This window comes from Hyperoodon ampullatus (genome assembly GCF_949752795.1).
Source record: "Hyperoodon ampullatus genome assembly, chromosome: 19".
NCBI classification, from domain to species: Eukaryota; Metazoa; Chordata; class Mammalia; order Artiodactyla; family Ziphiidae; genus Hyperoodon; species Hyperoodon ampullatus.
The window spans coordinates 7,131,471-7,150,383 of record NC_136932.1 but is presented as its reverse complement, the minus strand read 5'-3'; the positions used below and the strand labels follow the sequence as shown (position 1 = coordinate 7,150,383).

General features: G+C 49.1%; 1 protein-coding gene across 2 annotated transcripts; it reads right to left on the bottom strand.

Moving 5' to 3' along the window:
• Window positions 1-813: 813 nt before the first annotated feature.
• On the bottom strand, window positions 814-5,633 carry LOC307067490 (tubulin gamma-2 chain; the record flags this gene model as incomplete). 2 transcript variants are annotated; one of them, XM_079724928.1, is made up of 11 exons in its annotated part: window positions 814-1,203; window positions 1,326-1,487; window positions 1,571-1,723; window positions 2,140-2,289; window positions 2,403-2,489; window positions 3,510-3,636; window positions 4,014-4,093; window positions 4,406-4,501; window positions 4,810-4,977; window positions 5,182-5,294; window positions 5,585-5,633. In XM_079724928.1, the coding sequence occupies 11 exons, from the start codon at window positions 5,631-5,633 to the stop codon at window positions 1,006-1,008; spliced, it is 1,383 nt and encodes a 460-aa protein (XP_079581054.1). In that variant the 3' UTR covers window positions 814-1,005. The 2 variants fall into 2 exon arrangements, with proteins under 2 accessions (XP_079581054.1, XP_079581055.1); XM_079724929.1 differs by having other exon boundaries at window positions 4,433-4,501.
• Window positions 5,634-18,913: the final 13,280 nt, after the last annotated feature.

The window sequence follows — 18,913 nt, the reverse complement described above, 5'->3', positions numbered from 1 at the left end:
ACCAGCACTGAGGGGAGTCTGAACACCACAGGGCTCCACCCTCTGTGACCTTCTGGATTTAACCTCCTCCTTGGCCTGTATGCTGCCCTAGGGTGGTGGGTGGGACAGGCAGAGGACAGTTTTGGAAGCTGGCAATTACTCATCCTTCTTCCACTGAGTGGCATAGGGGTGGCCTCTTGGCATCCCTGAGGCCCGAGGACAGTGAGTCATCAGGACTGGCACTACCCAGTCCTACCCTGGTGCCTAGCTTCTGGGTCTTGGTTGGGTCCATCTTTAATGTGCCTACTGCTTTGGGACTGGAACGGAAGAAGCTTGGGGCAGGATCAGACCCAAGAACTTCTCTGGCACAGATAAAGCATTTATCAGGATGGGCTCAGCCCTACTTTTATCAGATTGGGCTGAATTAGATTGACTCCTGAGGATCTAATCGCCTTGTGCCTGGGAATACAGTCTTGGCTTTCTTGACCTGCTCAGAATGCTGCAGGCCGTCCTTCAGTAGCCTCTACAGCCTCTGCCCTGAGTGGAGGAGGCTGGGGCAATATGGGCAGTGCTGATCCACCCTGGGGCAGGAGCTTAGGCACTGAGGAGACAGCAGACATCAGTAATCCTCTGTAGTCTTGAGAGTAGGACTGGCTCCAGTAGAACAGCTTGGTTCTAGGTAAGGGATGCTCATGGAAACAGTGGACACACAAAGACCGGGACTAAGCTAGAGCAGGTAAAGGCCACCCTACCAACACATGCCTGGGGACTGTGAGGCACCATGGAGATATTTTTATCGTCCCCCATATTCACAGACCAAGGCCTGACTGTATTCACAATGAAGCTTTATTACTTTATTAGAGCTAAATAAGCATATCAAGGGTCAGGCATGGAAGGGAGGAAGCAGGGCCAACTCCTGGGCTGAAGAAGAACCTAGATAGGTTGTTGGTGAGGGGAATTTGGACCAGAGGGACCAGGCATAATGGGGGCTGTGCTTACTGTCCAGGGGGTGCAGTGGGGAGGAAGTCACTGCTCCTGGGTGCCCCAGGAGATGTAGTCTGGCCGCGTGGCTGCATGGTACTCATCAATAAGCTCCTGCACGACCTCCCGGGACCTGTCCAGCTCGTCAAAGTTCTCCTTGAAGATGTCCTCCTTGCGGAACTGTTCCAGGAAGGCCTCCCGCTTCCGCAGCTTGTCATACTGCTGGCAGGAACTTTCAAAGAGCTGCAAGAGAGAGAAATCTCCAGGAGCCAGTGCAAGACAAGGGGTTGAATGGATCTGGGGGAGAATGAGGAAGGTGGCTAACGGAAGAGAGTGGCCAAAGAAGACCAGGAGGCTAGGCTCACCGAGGAGATGCTGGTGTGGTTGGCCATCATGAGCCCGCTGACCCTGTGGGCAGAAGGCAGGTAGGGCGACTTCCTGGACAGGGCCACCTGGATGCTGGCTGGGCCCCAGGGGATGAAGTTGGCCAACTTCCGTTCCCGGATCCTCTGCAGGCTCTTGTGGACCTGGGGTGGGCACAGGAGTGGTGGTGGTAGCCTCTCCTCTACCCCTGTGGGCTCTGGGGGTAGAACGAAGGGGCCTCACCTACCTGGGTGGGGTCCACCTCCCCCTGGATGATGTTGAGGATGGCGATGTAGCAGTGGTTGGTCTGGCGATCCCGGCCCGTGGACACCATCACGTTCTTGGGCTGCAGCAGCCTCCTCATGACATCCAGGACCGTGGTCTTCCTCACGCTGGCCACCTGAGGGGAGAGTGGCCACGGGGCAGGCCAGCACTCAGGGCACAGTCGAGAAACGCATGGACAGAGAGCAGTAGGCAACACACGTCCCCATCAGACTCGGGGTAGTTTGGCCTCTCCGGGGAGTGGCCTTAGATGCAGGTCCACACTGAGCCTCTGCTGTGGGATCAGGGATCTCAGTGCTCCCAAGCTCAGCAAACTCAGGCCCTTGTGCAGGAGCATCAGCAGACCCCGTACAGCCCGGGCCCTGCAGGGAGCCACAGGCAGAGGGAAGAGGAGAGCACGTCAGCCAGGAAGTCGCCCAGCCTGTGCCAGTCCCTGAGCGCACGGCCTCTGGGGGCTGCACGGGGCAGCTCCGGGGGCAGCAGGGAAAAGAGGAAGGCTAGTCAGGGCCTGCTGGGCCTGAGGGCTGCTCTTACCGACTGGTCCGTGGTGAGGGGTGTGTAGCCAGTCATGAGGAAGTGGAGCCGTGGTGTGGGAATGAGCGAGGCGATGAGGCCGATGAGGTCGTTGTTCATGTAGCCGGGGTAGCGCAGGGTGGTGGTGCTGGCCGACATGATGGTGGACACCTGGGGACACGGGTGCCGTGTCAAGGGCCTTGTCCTGGGAGGCCTCCCTTCCCCAGATGGCACTCCGGCAAGGCGGGGTTCCAGTCCAAAAGAGTCTAGGAGTGAGGGCTCACCAGCTGGTTGATCTGAGAGAAGGACGGGTTCTGGATGTGCAGGCGGTCTGTGGCGATCCGGTTCAGGGCTGTGTTGTCCAGCACCACCTGGGGGGACAGAAGAGGGTCACGGCACCTTTTTGAGGAGAAAGGGGGCAGAGAAACAAGTTATTTGCTTAGTCCCCCTCTAAACTCCAACACTAGGAAGAACTCCAAAACTGGGAAGTAGGTGTGCTGATTTAAAGGGCAAGTACTGTCTCTGGGGCATCAGGAGACACGTTTCTACCACCCAGTGCATTAAACAAATATTTGATTGTCCAACATGTGCCAGGCATGGTGCCTAGAGAAACTATGGAGAGTAAAACAGGCATGGTCTGCCCCCTCACCACATCTGTAGTCTAGAGGAGGGAGACCGACATTAAATATAAAACAACCGAAAAGTATAGTTATAGCCTGAAATATGCACAAAGGAATTTGACCTTGTCTGGGTGGTCAGGGAAGGTTTTGCTAAGAAAGTGACCCTTGGGCTGAGAATGTAAGCATGAGTAGGCATTAAACAGGCTAAGAGGAGCGGCTTCCCTGGTGGCGCAGTGGTCAAGAATCCGCCTGCCACTGCAGGGGGACACAGGTTCGAGCCCTGGTCCGGGAAGATCCCACATGCCGTGGAGCAACTAAGCCCGTGAGCCACAGCTACTCAGCCCGCGTGCCACAACTACTGAAGCTCGTGCGCCTAGAGCCTGTGCTCTGCAACAAGAGAAGCCACCACAATGAGAAGCCCGCACGCCACAACGGAGAGTAGCCCCGCTCCCTGCAACTCGAGGAAGCCCGTGCGCAGCAATGAAGACTCAATGCAGCCAAAAATAAAATAATTAATTAATTAAAAAAAGAAAAACAGGCTAAGTGGAGACACGTGGGGTGGGGGCGTGTTATTCACTTTGCTGAGAGTCTTGCTGCCTAAAGGGACTACAAGAAACTTGGGATCAGGTCCTTATTTCATAATTTGGTCCACCAGGTATGGCTTTGTTGGTGCTCTGTTCTCTGGGCAAGGGCTTGGGAAGGGCAGGGTGTAGGTGTCTCTCTGGTCTGGGGAGGTCGACCAAAGCCCCCACTCCCTCCTCGCATGCTCACCACACAGTCTGCGTTCTGGGTCAGCCTCTTGAGCGTGAGCAGTGAGTTGTAGGGCTGGACCACCACATCGCTCATCTCATCCTGGTTGGGAAACACTGAGTATGTCTGCACCAGCTTCTTGGGGTACCTGGGGGTAAGGAAGAGGGAAAGGGGAAGGTGACACAGTGAATTGGAAGGACTCCCATCACTGCCCATCTCTATCTTCTCTAGGGATAACGGGCCATTCCTTTCCAAGTGCCACCAACGTCTTATACAGAAGGGATGAGGGCAGAACTGAGTCTTCAGAGCCGATAAGCCTAAAGCATCAACCCTTCTCCCCCCAGGCAAACCCCCCACCTGGGAGTTACTGCTTCCAAGATGTTCCCTGGGTGGCCAGGCTCTGTTCCTACCTATGACTCAAAGGTGGTAGTGGCAGGCCTTCCAGTCCGAAAGAAAAAAGCGATAAAAAGGAAAGACATTACCCAGGGAAACAGGGCTAATGCCCCCTCCCAAACACAGGCTTACCTGTCATTCAGTCGCTCTAAGAGGTAGGAACCCAGGCCAGAACCGGTGCCCCCAGCGATGGAATGACACAGCACGAAGCCCTGCAAGGGAGGGATGGAGAGGCAGTCTCCAGGGATCTGGCGGAGAGGCTTCAGGCTTGTGTCATTCCCCACTCCCAACACGCTAATGTATCAAGGCTTCCTCTATGTCCATCCAGACTGAGGCTCCTTGAGAAGGAAGGCGCTGATGCCATCCAGATTAGGATCTCCTTGAGGACAAGGACTGTACCTTATTTACCTCACTATCTCACATCTGATGCTCAGTGGAAGAGTTTTGAACTGAATTGCCCCCATCACACATCTGATCAGGCTACCTCCTGACCTTTCCCCAGCACTTTTCAGCTTCCTCCCCACCCCCACCCCCCAGGGGGGCAGCCTCACCTCTAGGCTGTCACTTCCATCTGCTTCTCGGTCTATGATGTCAAAGATGTCTTCATGGATTTTCTCACCCTGTATAGAGACATGAGGAGGGAGGATGAGGATGAAGTTTCTGGAGAGCATCTCTTTTCAGCACCAATAATTCTACTCTCGGACACTGCTGCCACCTCAAACAGAGGGCTGTGGCCCTCCCCCCAGAAATGCTACTTTGCAAATGGTTTGCACAAAGTTTGCATAAACCTCTCTCTGGCTGTCCCTCTTATTAGGGTAATCCCCTTGTCTCTTATTTATTGTCAGTGTGGTCAAATCCCCAGACTGCTTGTGCCTGCCTTGCCCCAGGAAGGGAACATCAAGAATCTCTGGGAGGGCCACCTGGATACCTGGGAGAATCCGCTGGCCCAGTTGTTGCCAGCTCCTCCTCCGTGCTCTGACAGGTAGATGTTCTCTGGGTTGTAGAGCTTGGCATAGGGAGAATTGAGGATGGAATGGATCACCCGCGGCTCCAGGTCCAGCAGCACCGCCCTGGGGATGTAGTGCTCATCGTCTGCCTGTCAAGGGGAGTCCAGGATCGGGCCCAATAAGCTCGGGCCCAGCCAGTCCTCCAGTCCTCCCAACTCTGGCTCCTGCCTGCCCTCCCTCTTCAAGCCAGCCGCCCCGGCTCCTCTGCCCAGCGGGTTCCCAGTACCAAGCCACTGCCCTTCCCTTCAGGCCCCCTGGGCCACTACCGGCCCTGGCCAAGTCGCTGGGGGCACCTGGTAGAAAAAGACGTCCTTGCGGTCAGTGCCCTCGGTGGCGAACTCCTCCACGATGCCCTCGGGGCTGATACCATGCTCGGCGCACAGCTGTTTCCAGAACTCGAACCCAACTGGGGGGAGAGGAGAGACGCCTGGATCTGCTAGAGCCGTAAGGCCTCAGGAGCCCAGGGTGAGGCTCAGAGGCTGTCACTCTCAGAGGGTGGGCCCAAGAGTCTGGGAGCCGTGACAGCCGGGGGCTGGAGGCAGGGCTCTCGGTCTGGGGTCCGGGACTTGGTTCATCATGCGCAGGAGGGCAGGGGGTTCATGGAAGGGAAAGGGGGGCTGGAGGATGCGAAGCACTCGGGTGGGACCCGAAGGGGCAGAACCGGAGCCTGGCTGGGCCCGGCGATCGTTCGCTCACTCTGGTTGCCGCACTGGCCCAGTTGCAGGGTGATGATCTCCCGGGGCATTGCTTTTCAGACGAGGGCGCGCCAGCCCGTCCGGGCCCAGCGGGAGTCACGGCAGGGACTAATGCCTGGCAGCCGGACGCGCAGGACGTGGGGAGCGCGCGCTCTCTTCGGCTTTTGACGCGGATGCTCAGTCTGCGCGTGTGCAGTGCGGGCCTCCCCTCGGCCGGCGGCCGCGGAGCCCAACCTGAGCATCTTCTCCCCCACAGCAGTTGCAGCTGGAATTCCGCACAGGCGCAGAGTGAGGCCACGCCCCCTCCTGCCCACCCACCCCAGCTCCGCGTCTGCGTAGTGAGACTTGCCAGGCCGCGGGGTAGCGACTGGGTGTGGGGGAGGGGAGGGGAGGGGAGGGGCGATCCAGGTGTCTGGAGTCAGCCGCACTTCACAGGTAGGTGAGCGGCTCTGCCCGCTCTGCTAGGTAGAGGGGCTGGGTTCAAGCCAATTTCTTCTTTTAAATTTCTATTTTTAAATTAAATGTACCTAACAAAATTCACCATTTTAACCTTTTTTTTTTTTTTTTTTTTTTTTTTTTTTTTTGCGGTATGCGGGCCTCTCACTGTTGTGGCGGAGCACAGGCTCCGGACGCGCAGGCTCAGCGGCCATGGCTCACGGGCCCAGCCGCTCCGCGACATGTGGGATCTTCCCGGACCGGGACACGAACCCGTGTCCCCTGCATCGGCAGGCGGACTCTCAACCACTGCGCCACCAGGGAAGCCCCATTTTAACCATTTTTAACTACAATTCTGTGGGATTAAGTACATACACATTCTGCAACTGTCACCACCATTCATCTCCAGAACTGTCACCTTCCCAAGCTGAAACTGTACCCCCTTGAACAGTAACCCCGCCCCCATCGCCATTTTACTTTCTGTCTCTATGAATTTGACTACTCTAAGTAACTCATATAAGTGGACTCATACCGTTTTGTCCTTTTGTGTCTGTCTAATTTCATTTAGCATAATGTCATCAAGGTTAGTCCATGTTACAGAATATATCAGAATTTTATTCCTTGTTAAGGCTGTATAATATTCTGTTGTATGCATATACCACATGTTGTGTTTAATCCATCCATCCATGGACACTGGAGTTGCTTCCACCTATTAGCTATTGTGAATAATGCTGCTATGAACATGGGTGTACAAATATCTGTTTGACTGCCTACTTTCAATTCTTCTGGGTATATGCCCAGAAGCGGAATTGCTGGATCATAGGATAATTCTGTGTTTACTTTTTTTGAGGAATTGCCATACCATTTTCCACAGTGGGTGCACCATTTTACATTCCCACCAGCAATGCACAAGAGTTCCAAATTCTCCACATCCTTGCCAACACTTGTTACTTAAAAAAGAAAAAAGTAGACATCTTAATGACTGTGAAATGGTATCTCATTGTGGTTTCTATTTTATTTTAAATTAAAAAAATTTTTAAACATACAAGCATGATTTTATATTTTTACTATATATTTTTTTGTTTTGAAATTTTACATAAGTGGTATCAGAGTGTGATATCCTTTTGTAACCTGTTTTTTTTCACCCTACATTAGATTTTGTGATTTAGCCATGTTGACACATGTAGATTTATTTCATTCCTTTTAACTGCTTCAAAGTATTTCATTGGATGAATAAAACCAGTCTATTCTATTTCCACACAGGGCCAGTTAGATTGTTTCCACTATTCTCTCTTACATCGAGTGAGTACAGGACTCGTCCACTTGTGAATGTGAAGGAAAATATCTCTACCAAGAGCTTGTGCGGCTTCAACTTTACAAGGTTTGGCATATTTTTTCCTAGATGGTTGTACAATTTACACTTTTACTAGCAACATAATTCTCATTTCTCTATACTCAGTTCCACACAGGTTATCAGATCTTAATTTTTGTCAATCCCACAGATGCTCAATGGAATCTCATGGTTGTAACTTCCAGTTATGATCACAAGTAAAGTTGATTCAATTTTCTTTTGTAACTGACCTTCTGGAATTGCCTGTTCATTTCCTTTGCCCATTTTTTTTTTTCTATTGAGCTGTTCCTCTTAGACATTTTAAGATATTCTACGAATTTCTTCTTGGTTGTATGGGTTGCAAATATTATGGGGTCTGTGGCTTGTCTTTACACTTTGCGTGTGATATCTTTTGCCTTAGAGACGATTTTCGTTTTAACGTAGACAAAGTTATCCATCTCTTCATTTACATTTTGCACGTTTTAGACCTTGTTAAAGGAACTGTCCCTTCTCCCACTATTATAAAGCTGTCCTGTGTTTTCTTCCCAAAGCCCCATAGTAGTTTTGCTTGTTTCCTGTAGGTCTTTAGTGCATCTGGAACTTATTTGGAGGCCTGCTGTAAGATAGGGATCTACTTTATCTTTTCCATATGGATGGCCAATTGTCTCTGAACCAATTATGGCAGCGTCGGTGCAGTCCGCCCTCACCCCCACCCCAAACTTCCAAGCACCCGCTCCGACCTGGGCCGGCTTCTGGCCGCTCTTCCGCTCAGTTGGGCTGCTGGTCTGTCCCCGTCTGGCGAGCTTTCTCTGGGAGCCGTTGCAGAGGCGCTAGTGAAAGCACCACGGCCAAGAGTCATGCTCAGACGAGGTGTTTTTTTGGTTTCTTTGTTGTTGTTGTTGTTGTTGTTGTTGTTGTTTTCTCTCTCTCTCTTTTTTCAAAAGAGAACTCGGCCGCCTTCCAGCTCCGGCCGCCAAGAATCTTCAGGGCTTCTTTAGAAGGCTCTGGCTCGCCCCACGCCTGCCCCCTCCTGGGCTCAGTTTCCCTTCCCTCACCCCACCGGGCCTCCCCGCCCGCTCCCTCCAGCTCCCGCCGGGCTGTCGGAAGAGCTCCAGCGACCTCCTGGAGGATCTGCAGCCCAGCCTTTTCAGGGAGGATCTGGCTGCTCCCTTTGAAGTTTGAGGGTGGGGTCGGAGCTCCTCCTTCAGCCCCGAAGCTCCCCTCCCCCGACAGATCCGCTCCTTGGGGCTGCCTGTCTTCAGAGGCTTAGCCAGGCCCCTCTCCGAGTCTGCCCAGGTGAAGTGGAAGGCTTCTGAGGTGGGAGTGAACTTGCCAGCCCTCCCCTCCTTGTGACTCTGGAACGGCTGTTTGCTTCCTTTAAAATAATAAGCTGAAAGCAGTTTATGAACACTTGTGAAACGCGAGACTTTAATTTCAGCCTTTTCTTGGTTAATAACAGTGCCTTGCTCCTCCTTCTAGTCTCCCAGAAGTGGGAAAGCTTCCTTCAAACCTTAGTTTACAGGCAAACAGGTTAGAACGTGTGAATTTCTCTGAGCTGGAGAAGTTGCAGTGTAAGTTTTCTCTAAGAAGCCATCTCTGACAAGTTAGAGCCTCCTCCAAGTCTGTAGAAATGGGTTGGAAACTGAGATGCTTGTGTACATTAGCAGAGCTGAACATAAGTCCTCCCAGTTATTAGCAGGCTGTGCTTTCCATTTCTGCTGAGAACTGACCTGTTTATCTGGGTTAAATGAGATGATGCATGCGCACTTAGCACGGTGCCTGACATAGTCAACGCTCAACAAATATTAGCTGCTGTTATTATCACGAGATGCAATTGGAACTCAGGTATAGCTTGGCAGCTGCTGCTACAGATGAAGATCTTATTCAGAGTAAGAACAAAATGAGTGATTGCTTTAAATACATTTGAAAAAATGAAAACCTAATTACTTTGTGATGATCCTACAGATTCAGTTTCAGATCTGACTTCTGTTGAGGTTGAACAGAAGGCCCAGGTTTGTGGTCCTTCTCATAGGGTCTCAAGTTCATTACCCATGGCTTGATTATTGAGTGTTGAGTTTAATTTGCTTGGCTCCATATTCTCTGATCCAGGTTATGATAATGTAATGGGATGCGGCATTCCTTTGTCTGAGGCCTTGGTTTGTGTCGGATAATAAATGTAGCATTTGTCAACTAACAAGTTTGTATATGTCCTAAGCATTTATTGAACATTCCAGGTTGAATAAGACATAATTTTGACTCTTTTTTTTTGCCTCACCTTGTGGCATGAGGGATCTTAGTTCTACAACCAGGGATTGAACCTGGGCCCTCGGCAGTGAAAGCACGGGGTCCTAACCACTGGACCGCCAGGGAATTCCCAATAAGACATTATTTTGGATGCACCTTCATCTCTGGCCTTTCCTGGATGCCAGGCCCGCAGTATGCCAGGAGCATGGGTATCTTGGGAAGTAAGGAGGCAGAGGTGTGAGGTTTGGAAATGAGGGTGTGTCTCAGGGACTGGGAGGTATCAGCTGGTATCAGCAAGACAGGCATGGAGTGGAGCAAGAGGCAAGGTCACCAGCCAGGCCTGAAATGAGGAGGGCCCTGCCCAAGGGACAGAGTTTAGAGATACTGAGTGGAGAGAATCTACAGCAGTTCAAGATGACTGAACGTGTCATGGGGGTAAGGGAGAGGGAAGAGTCTGAGTGGACAGGTTTCAATCTTGGGATGTTGGGTGAAGGTAGGGCCATGTACTGAGACACAGGGAACTCAGGAGGAGTGTGTTTGCACAGGTTGAGTTCGAGAGGCCTGAAGAGTATCCAGATGGAAGTCAGGGGCCAGTACGCAGCAGGGAATACACAGGCCTAGAGCTAAGGAGCAATGTCTGGGTGGAGAGTCGGCTGTACCCAAGTGGCAGTTAAAGCCATAGGCCTGAATAGGGTCACTCAGGGAGACTGCATGGTGTGGGATGGTCCTAGCTTGGAAGAGGACTGGAATAGAACCTGATAGAATACAACACCTAAGGGGTAGGAAGACTGTATCGCACAGAAAAATGAAGGAGCAAGCAAAAGGCAGAAGAAAAACTAGTGCACATCAGTGAGGTTTGATTGCCTACCCTCTTCATTCCTGGCAGAGCCCTGATTTTGTTCTGCATTCCACCTTTCCTCCGAGCAGCAGTAAATCCTGATTAATCCAAGCCAACTATGGTTATCACAGTTTCCTTGCCAGCGACTGATGTAGGAAGGGACATGTGATGCAGTTTAGGTCAGTGAGATGTAAGGAAAGACTTCTGGGGTCTTCTGGGGAATGTCTCCTCACTGGATAAAAATAGATAGGAAGAGGGAATTCCCTGGCGGTCCAGTGGTTAGCTTTCGGTGCTTTCACTGCTGAGGCCCGAGTTCAATCCCTGGGGCGGGGAACTAAGATCCTGCAAGGTGCGAGGCGTGGCCAAAAAGAAAAGAAAGGAAGAGACACACTCTCTTCTTCCATTGCATGTTGGGGGGCTTCCCTGGTGGTGCAGTGGTTAAGAATCTACCTGCCAATGCAGGGGACACAGGTTCGAGCCCTGGTCCGGGAAGATCCCACATGCCGCGGAGCAGCTAAGCCCGTGCTCCACAACTACTGAGCCTGCACTCTAGAGCCTGTGAGCCACAACTGGTGAGCCCTCATGCCACAACTACTGAAGCCTGCGCGCCTAGAGCCCGTGCTCCACAGGAGAAGACCCCACTCGCCGCAACTAGAGAAAGCCCACGTGCAGCAATGAAGACACAACGCAGCCAAAAATAAATTAATTAAAATAAATAAATTTTTAAAAAAGAACACAGGTTTGAGCCCTGCTCCGGGAAAATCCCCATGCCGCGGAGCAACTAAGCCCATGCACCACAACTACTGACCTGCGCTCTAGAGCCCGTGAGCCACAACTACTGAAGCCCACGCACCTAGAGCCCGTGCTCCCAACAAGAGAAGCCACTGCAATGAGAAGCCCGCGCACAGCGACGAAGAGTAGCCCCCGCTCAACTAGAGAAAGCCCGCGTGTGCAGCAATGAAGACCCAATGCAGCCAAAAATAAGTCAATAAAATAAATAAATTTATTTTAAAAATTGCATGTTGGCACCTGGAACTGCAACAGTCTTCTTTTAACTGTGCAGAGAGCATCTTGAGGATAAGCCATCGTGCTGAGGGTGGTAGAGCAGAAAGATGGAAGGCACCTGGGTCCCTGATGATGCTGCTGAGCCATCAAATTGATCAGCCCTGGAGCTGCCTCATATCTGGACCTATTAAAATGTGGGATATTTCCTTACAGTTTAAATCTTTTTTTTAAATTTTTTTTTTTTTTACTTTCAGCTGGAGGCATGGCCATAGAGAAGGATACTGCAGAAGCCTAGGAAGGAGAAATTTCCAAGGAGGAAATGATTTGACATTTGAGGCTGCAGGGTGATGGAGTAATATGGAGATAGAAAAGCGTCCTTCTAGTGTGGGGGAACACTGGTGACTTTGATGAGGATAGTGACCCCGGGCTACGAGAATAAAAACTAGATTGCAGGGCTTCCCTGGTGGCGCAGTGGTTGAGAGTCCGCCTGCCGATGCAGGGGACACGGGTTCGTGCCCCGGTCTGGGAAGATCCCACATGCTGCGGAGCGGCTGGGCCTGTGAGCCGTGGCCGCTGAGCCTGCACGTCCAGAGCCTGTGCTCCACAACGGGATAGGCCACAACAGTGAGAGGCCCGTGTACCGCAAAAAAGAAAAAAAAAAAAAAACTAGATTGCAAAAGGTTACTTACCCTTATACATAGTTGGCACTAATGAATCCTAAAATTAAGACATGAATGAAAGATAAGGAGGTGGGCAGGGAGTATAGACTTTAAAACAGGGGCTTTAATCTGGGGCTCACTGATCCCCTCCAAGGGGTCTATGAATAGAATTCAGGGGAATCCATGAACTTGGATGAGAAGAAAATTATATTTTGATTTTTCACTCACCTCTAATTAAAATTTAGCCTTCCCTTCCATTATAACTGTAGGCATCACACTTCACAAGTATTAGCAGTGACTGTGACTTTGTCACCTGTAAAAATCACAGCTATTTTTAGATCACATGACAATTGATGCAGATGTTGCAAGATATTGTTTATAATCATCACTGCTTGCGAATATGGGAGTTATTAGACTCACTTCAAGATCTTATGTATTTATTTTCTTTTCAAAAATATTTATTTATTTATTTGGCTGCATCGAGTCTCAGTTGCAGCATGTGGGATCTTCGTCGCCATGTGTCAGATCTTTTAGTTGTGGCATGCAGGATCTTTAGTTGCGGCATGCTAACTCTTAGTTGAGGCATGTGGGATCTAGTTCACTGACCAAGAATCAAACCCGGGCCCCCCGCATTGGGAGCTTGGAGTCTTAGCCACTGGACCACCAGGTAAGTCCCAGTATCTCATTATTTAATGCATTCATGGATGACAGAAAAATAAAATGAAAGAAGCACATGTATTACTGTGTCACAAATTTTAATCTATTGTAACAACTGTATTTCAATATAATTGGTTTCCATGGTAATTCTATGTATATTGTTGTATGCATTCAGAAATCTACCAGACTGCCAAAAGCATCCGTGGTGTGAAAAAAGTTTAAGAATTCCAGCTTTAAAGGGGAAAAGAGAGAAAGGGAGACTTTTACAGAGGAGGTGGGAATGTAGTGTCTGGGGAACACTGCTTTTTAGAACATGGGAGAAGCTTGCAAAAGCCTCCGTATTTCAACATCATGTTGAAATACTGAAGGGACAGAGAGGATTTTAAGAACCAAGTCCCTGAGGAGACTGGAGCTATTGGGATGCAGGGCTCAGGTGGAGGGATTAACTACAGGAAGGAAGCTTTTCCCACAATGAAAGGGAGGAAAGGATGCGTGCGGATAAAAATAAGTGTTTTAGTGGGGTGGGAGTGGGGGGTAGGAAGTTGAGGGGGATTCTGCCTGGTGGCTTCTATTTTCACTGTCAAGTAGGAGTGAAGTTATCTGCTTCGAGTGAGAGTGAGAGGGGAGGTGACAAAGGTAGGGAGCAGAAGAGAGGGCTGACAAGGACAAGTAGAAGGACTCCCAGCCCAGTGGCTGGAGAAGGTTGGGGCAGTTAGGGACCATCAGGATGTCAAGGCAATAGTCCGCGGGGTGGGGTACGCTGCCTCGGGCAGTGTTCAGCTGCCCAAATGTGGGTGTCAGAGGCAGATCAGTGAGAGCCAGGGCTGGGCTTTACCAGGAGGATGAGGTAAAGATCTGGGGAATAAAGGAGGGATGGATCCGATTATCCAGACTGCCCGGACAAGAATGTAAAGCTAGGAAGGGGCTGATTGCTTGGGAGAGTGAAATCAACATTTCAAAGAAGAACGGGACAAAGGGAATGAGAAGGTGGAGGTGCAGGAAGCTGTGGTGCAAGAGTGAGCCAGTCAAGTTTGAAGTTAAGGAAGAGTTTGTGGGATGGCAAGTGCTGAGGTCTGTCCATAGTGTGGGTGACAAGTAGAGAAGTGGTAAAGGGCATTGGAGGTGAGGAGGTCAGGGAACAGCCAGTACAGTCAGGACCATCCATAGGATGGGGAGGCTTGGAGTGGAGAGGAAAGTCTGGAGAATGTGGAAGAATGATTTGGAAGTAGGTAGGTCTTTGGAGCAAGCAGTAGAAGAGTGTGGTGGTGGATAACAGGTGCCTCAAAGGAGGAGGAGGGGTGCTTCCCTGGTAGCACAGTGGTTAAGAATCCACCTGCCAATGCAGGGGACATGGGTTCAAGCCCTGGTCCGCAAAGATCCCACATGCCACGGAGCAACTAAGTCCATGTGCCACAACTACTGAGACTGTGCTCTAGAGCCTGCGAGCCACAACTACTGAGCCCACATGCTGCAACTACTGAAGCCTGCATGCCTAGAGCCCGTGCTCTGCAACAAGAGAAGCTGCCACAGTGAGAAGCCCGCACACTGCATCAAGGAGTAGCCTCCACTCGCTGCAACTAGAGAAAGCCTGCGTGCAGCAATGAAGACCCAACACAGCCAAAAATAAATAAATTTATATTTAAAAAAAAAAAGGAGGAGGAGGGCTTTTTCAACAAGGTAAAAGGGTAATTGTCTAAACCTATGGACTGGGAGAAAATATTTACAAACAATGCAACTGACAAGGGTTTAATTTTCAAAATATACAAACAGCTCATACAGCTCAATAACAAAAAAACCACAACCCAATCAAAAGTGGGCAGAAGACCCAAATAGACATTTCTCCAAAGAAGAATCCAGATAGCCAACAGGCACATGAAAAGATGCTCAACATCTCTAATTATTAGAGAAATGTAAATCAAAACTACAATGAAGTACCACCTCACACCAGTCAGGATGGCCATCATTAAAAAGTCTACAAATAACAAATGCTGGAGAGGATGTGGAGAAAAAGGAGCCCTTCTACACTGCTGGTGGGAATGTAAATTGGTGCAGCCACTGTGGAGAACAGTATGAAGGTTCCTTAAAAAACTAAAAATAGAGTTGCCATATGATCCAGCAATTCCACTCCTGGGCACATATCCAGAGATAACTCTAATTTGAAAAAATACATGCACCCCAGTGTTCATAGCAGCACTATTTACAATAGCCAAGACATGGAAGCAACCTATGTGTCCGATAGATGAATGGATAAATAAGATGTGGTACACATACACAATGGATTATTACTCAGCCATAAAAAAGAATGAAATAATGCCATTTGCGGCAACATGGATGGACCTAGAGACCAGCATACTAAGTGAAGTAAGTCAGAAAGAGAAAGACAAATACCATATGATTTCACTTATATGTGGAATCTAAATGGCACAAATGAACCTGTCTACAAAATAGAAATAGACTCACAGACATAGAGACCAGACTTCTGGTTGCCAAGGGGCAAGCGGGGAGAGGGATGGACTGGGAGTTTGGGGTTGGTAGATGCAAACTATTACATTTAGAATGGATAAACAACGAGGTCCTACTGTATAGCACAGGGAACTATATTCAATATCTTACAATAAACTATAATAGAAAAGAATCTGAAAAACAATATACCTGTATATCTATATATATCTGAATCACTTTGCTATACACCAGAAACTAACACAACATTGTAAATAAACTATACTTCAACAAAAAAAGTAATGTCTAAAAATAGCAATAAGGAGATGAAAAATGCCTACCCACCATGAGGTGAAAAGTGAGGACCCATGCTCCTGCTGTGTAGCCAGGGCTTCAAACAAACAAACAAACAAAAGAAAAAAACCACACTAGCCTTTATCGAAGAGGCCAGGAAGAATCACTTGATTTTGGACCAGACACCATATAGTACGATGGTTTCCAACCCCAGAAGATAGTCCCCTACCATGCTCCACCCCAACTGGAGGCATCAGCAGCAAAACAGCAGAGGCCTATTTGGTTTTATCACAAAGGTGGGGGTGGGCAATACTGAGTACCTAGAGATCAGAGATACTAAATGTCCTGTAATGTACAGGACAGACCCACACTGCGGGTGAATTGTCCTGCCAAAATGCCAGTAGTGTATCTCATACACTTTACAAATGAGGAGACTGGGGATCAGAGAGCTGAGATGTGTACTTAGGTTTTGGAGCTTCTGTTTGTCTTGTTGTTATATTAAGATCTGTGTCTGTGTCTTAGATCACTGTGGTAGACGTTGTTGGTTGGCGAGTCCAATCCCCTCTGTCTAGTCACCTTCCAATGATTGGTCTATGGTTGCCTCAGTTCTGGCCAGTGAGATGTAAGCAGAAGCCATGGAGCGAGACTCCTGGGAAAACTTTTTCAGAAGGGCAAGTGCAGCCGGTTGCCCCTTCCACCTTTGCTCTATTCCCTTCCTTCTGCTTGGAACTTGGTTCAACAGCTGTCTTGTGTCCATGAGCACAAAAAGCCACACATTAGTGATGGAAGAACACAAAGATAGAAAGGCCATGTGTCCTTGATGGCTTCCTAATAGGTACCTCAACCCTGGACTCCCCACCTCTGGATTTACCAAGTGAGAAAAACAAACTGCAATTTATTTAAGCTACTCTTAATTGAATGCTCTTTTAATTGCAGCTGACTGCATTTCTACCTGATAGAGTCAGAGGGCCAGTTAGTAACAGAGCGGAGGTTAGACCCAGGTGTTCTCTCTCCCAATCTAATATTCTTTCCTTGAGAGCAGTGATTCTCAAAGTGTGGATCCCAGACAAGCAACATCAGCATTGCCTGGGAACTTGTTAGAAATGCAGGGAATTCCCTGGCAGTCCAGTGGTTAGGACTCGGTGCTTTCACTGCTCGGGTTCAATCCGTGGTCAGGGAACTAAGATCTCATAAGCCTTGCGATGCGGCCAAAAAAAAAAAACAAAAAAAAATACAGAATTTCATACCCCACCTCAGATCTGGGGGTGGGGCCCAACAATCTGGTTTAAGGAGCCCTCCCCATGATTCTCACGCACCTCAGTTTGAAAGCCATTGCTCTCTAGCTATGCTCCTCAGATATGGTTCTGGCCCAGCAGGATCAGCATCACTTAGAGACTTGTTAAAAAAATAACAAGAGGGGCTTCCCTGGTGGCGCAGTGGTTGAGAGTCCGCCTGCCAATGCAGGGGACACAGGTTCATGCCCCGGTCCGGGAAGATCCCACATGCCACAGAGCGGCTGGGCCCGTGAGCCACGGCCGCTGAGCCTGCACGTCCAGAGCCTGTTCTCTGCAACGGGAGAGGCCACAACAGTGAGAGGCCCACGTACCGCAAAAAAAAAAAAAAAAAAAGATATACTCTACAATTAAACTTTCAAACTTTTGATTTTGGACATTTAAAAACATAGAAAGTAGCAAGGATCATATAATTGCAGCCTATGTACTTCATACTTGATTTCAAGTGAAGCACTTATCCTAGGTATAAATTTGAGAACGTTCTTTCAGGAATCTCTTGAATGCTAAGGTAGATTTGTGTATGCCATCAGTGCTCTGTAAAAAAATCATGCACTATTTTAGGAATAAATGATTGGGGCTTCCCTGGTGACTCAGTGGTTAAGAATCCGCCTGCCAACGCAGGGGACACGGGTTCGAGCCCTGGTCTGGGAAGATCCCACATGCCGCGGAGCAACTAAGCCTGTGCGCTGCAACTACTGAGGCTGCGCTCTAGAGCCCTTGAGCCACAACTACTGAGCCCATGTGCCACAACTACTGAAGCACACTCACCTACAGCCCGTGCTCCACAACAAGAGAAGCCACCTTAATGAGAAGCCTGCACACTGCAACGAAGAGTAGCCCCCACTCGCTGCAACTAAAGAGAAAAGCCCGCTTGCAGCAACAAAGACCCAATGCAGCCAAAAATAAACAAACAAATAAATAAATTTATAAAAAAAGAATAAATGATTGTGTTTTAATATCTTTATACCCACTAGAGAAAGCATAGGGGCAAATTTCAATTTTTTGATTTTATTATGTATTTTTTGCGTCCTTTTTTTATACTACTTATTGGAAATTATGTATTTCATGATGACAGTTTCAGGATTCTGTGTTTGTCCTTAGTTCATGTCCATGTTGTCCCTGTAACTGTGGCTGGGGAGAATGTAATGGCAACATTTTCTTAGTTGGTAATTGCTACAGTTACAGCCATCAAATGGATGACCTTAGGCCCTCATTTCAGTCTGCCCTAAAACACATTTTGCTAGGAATGCCTGATTTAAAGTGTATTTAATTTTTTTAATCTTGATATTATTTAAATGTACTTTCCAGAAAAGTAGCTTTTAGAGAGATAGAAATGTTTCTGTCATTTTCATTATCTGTTATAACTTCTTTGTGTAGAACGGGGGTTCTGTCTGTTCAAATTGTTGTCACTGTGCATTACGATGTTCATTTATTGGAGGCATAGTGACAGCATGCTACAGCTGGATGGGACCTAAAGATCATTTATTAATTAAGCCTTCTCAACCTTTCCCCCACAGTGTTCACGGAGAAAATGACAACCACACCCTAAGGAAAGAGAAGGGTAGAGGCAGTTCTCCTCGGGAGGGGTTGCCTGGGGACTCCTGTCACCCCTATAGCTCATTTACCATTATAACTATTTTTATTTTTTATTTATTTATTTATTTTTAATTATTATTATTATTTTTTTTGCGGTACGCAGGCCTCTCACTGCTGTGGCCCCTCCCGTTGCGGAGCACAGGCTCCGGACGCGCAGGCCCAGAGGCCATGGCTCACAGGCCCAGCCGCTCCGCAGCATGTGGGATCTTCCCCGACCGGGGCACGAACCCGTGTCCCCTGCATCGGCAGGCAGACTCTCAACCACTGCGCCACCAGGGAAGCCCTATAACTATTTTTTTTTTTTTTTTTTTGCGATATGCGGGCCTCTCACTGTTGTGGCCTCTCCCATTGCGGAGCACAGGCTCCGGATGCGCAGGCTCAGTGGCCATGGCTCACAGGCCCAGCCGCTCCACGGCATGTGGGATCTTCCTGGACCGGGGCACAAACCTGTGTCCCCTGCCTCGGCAGGCGGACTCTCAACCACTGCGCCACCAGGGAAGCCCCTATAACTATTTTTAAATGTACAGTTCAGTGGCATTAA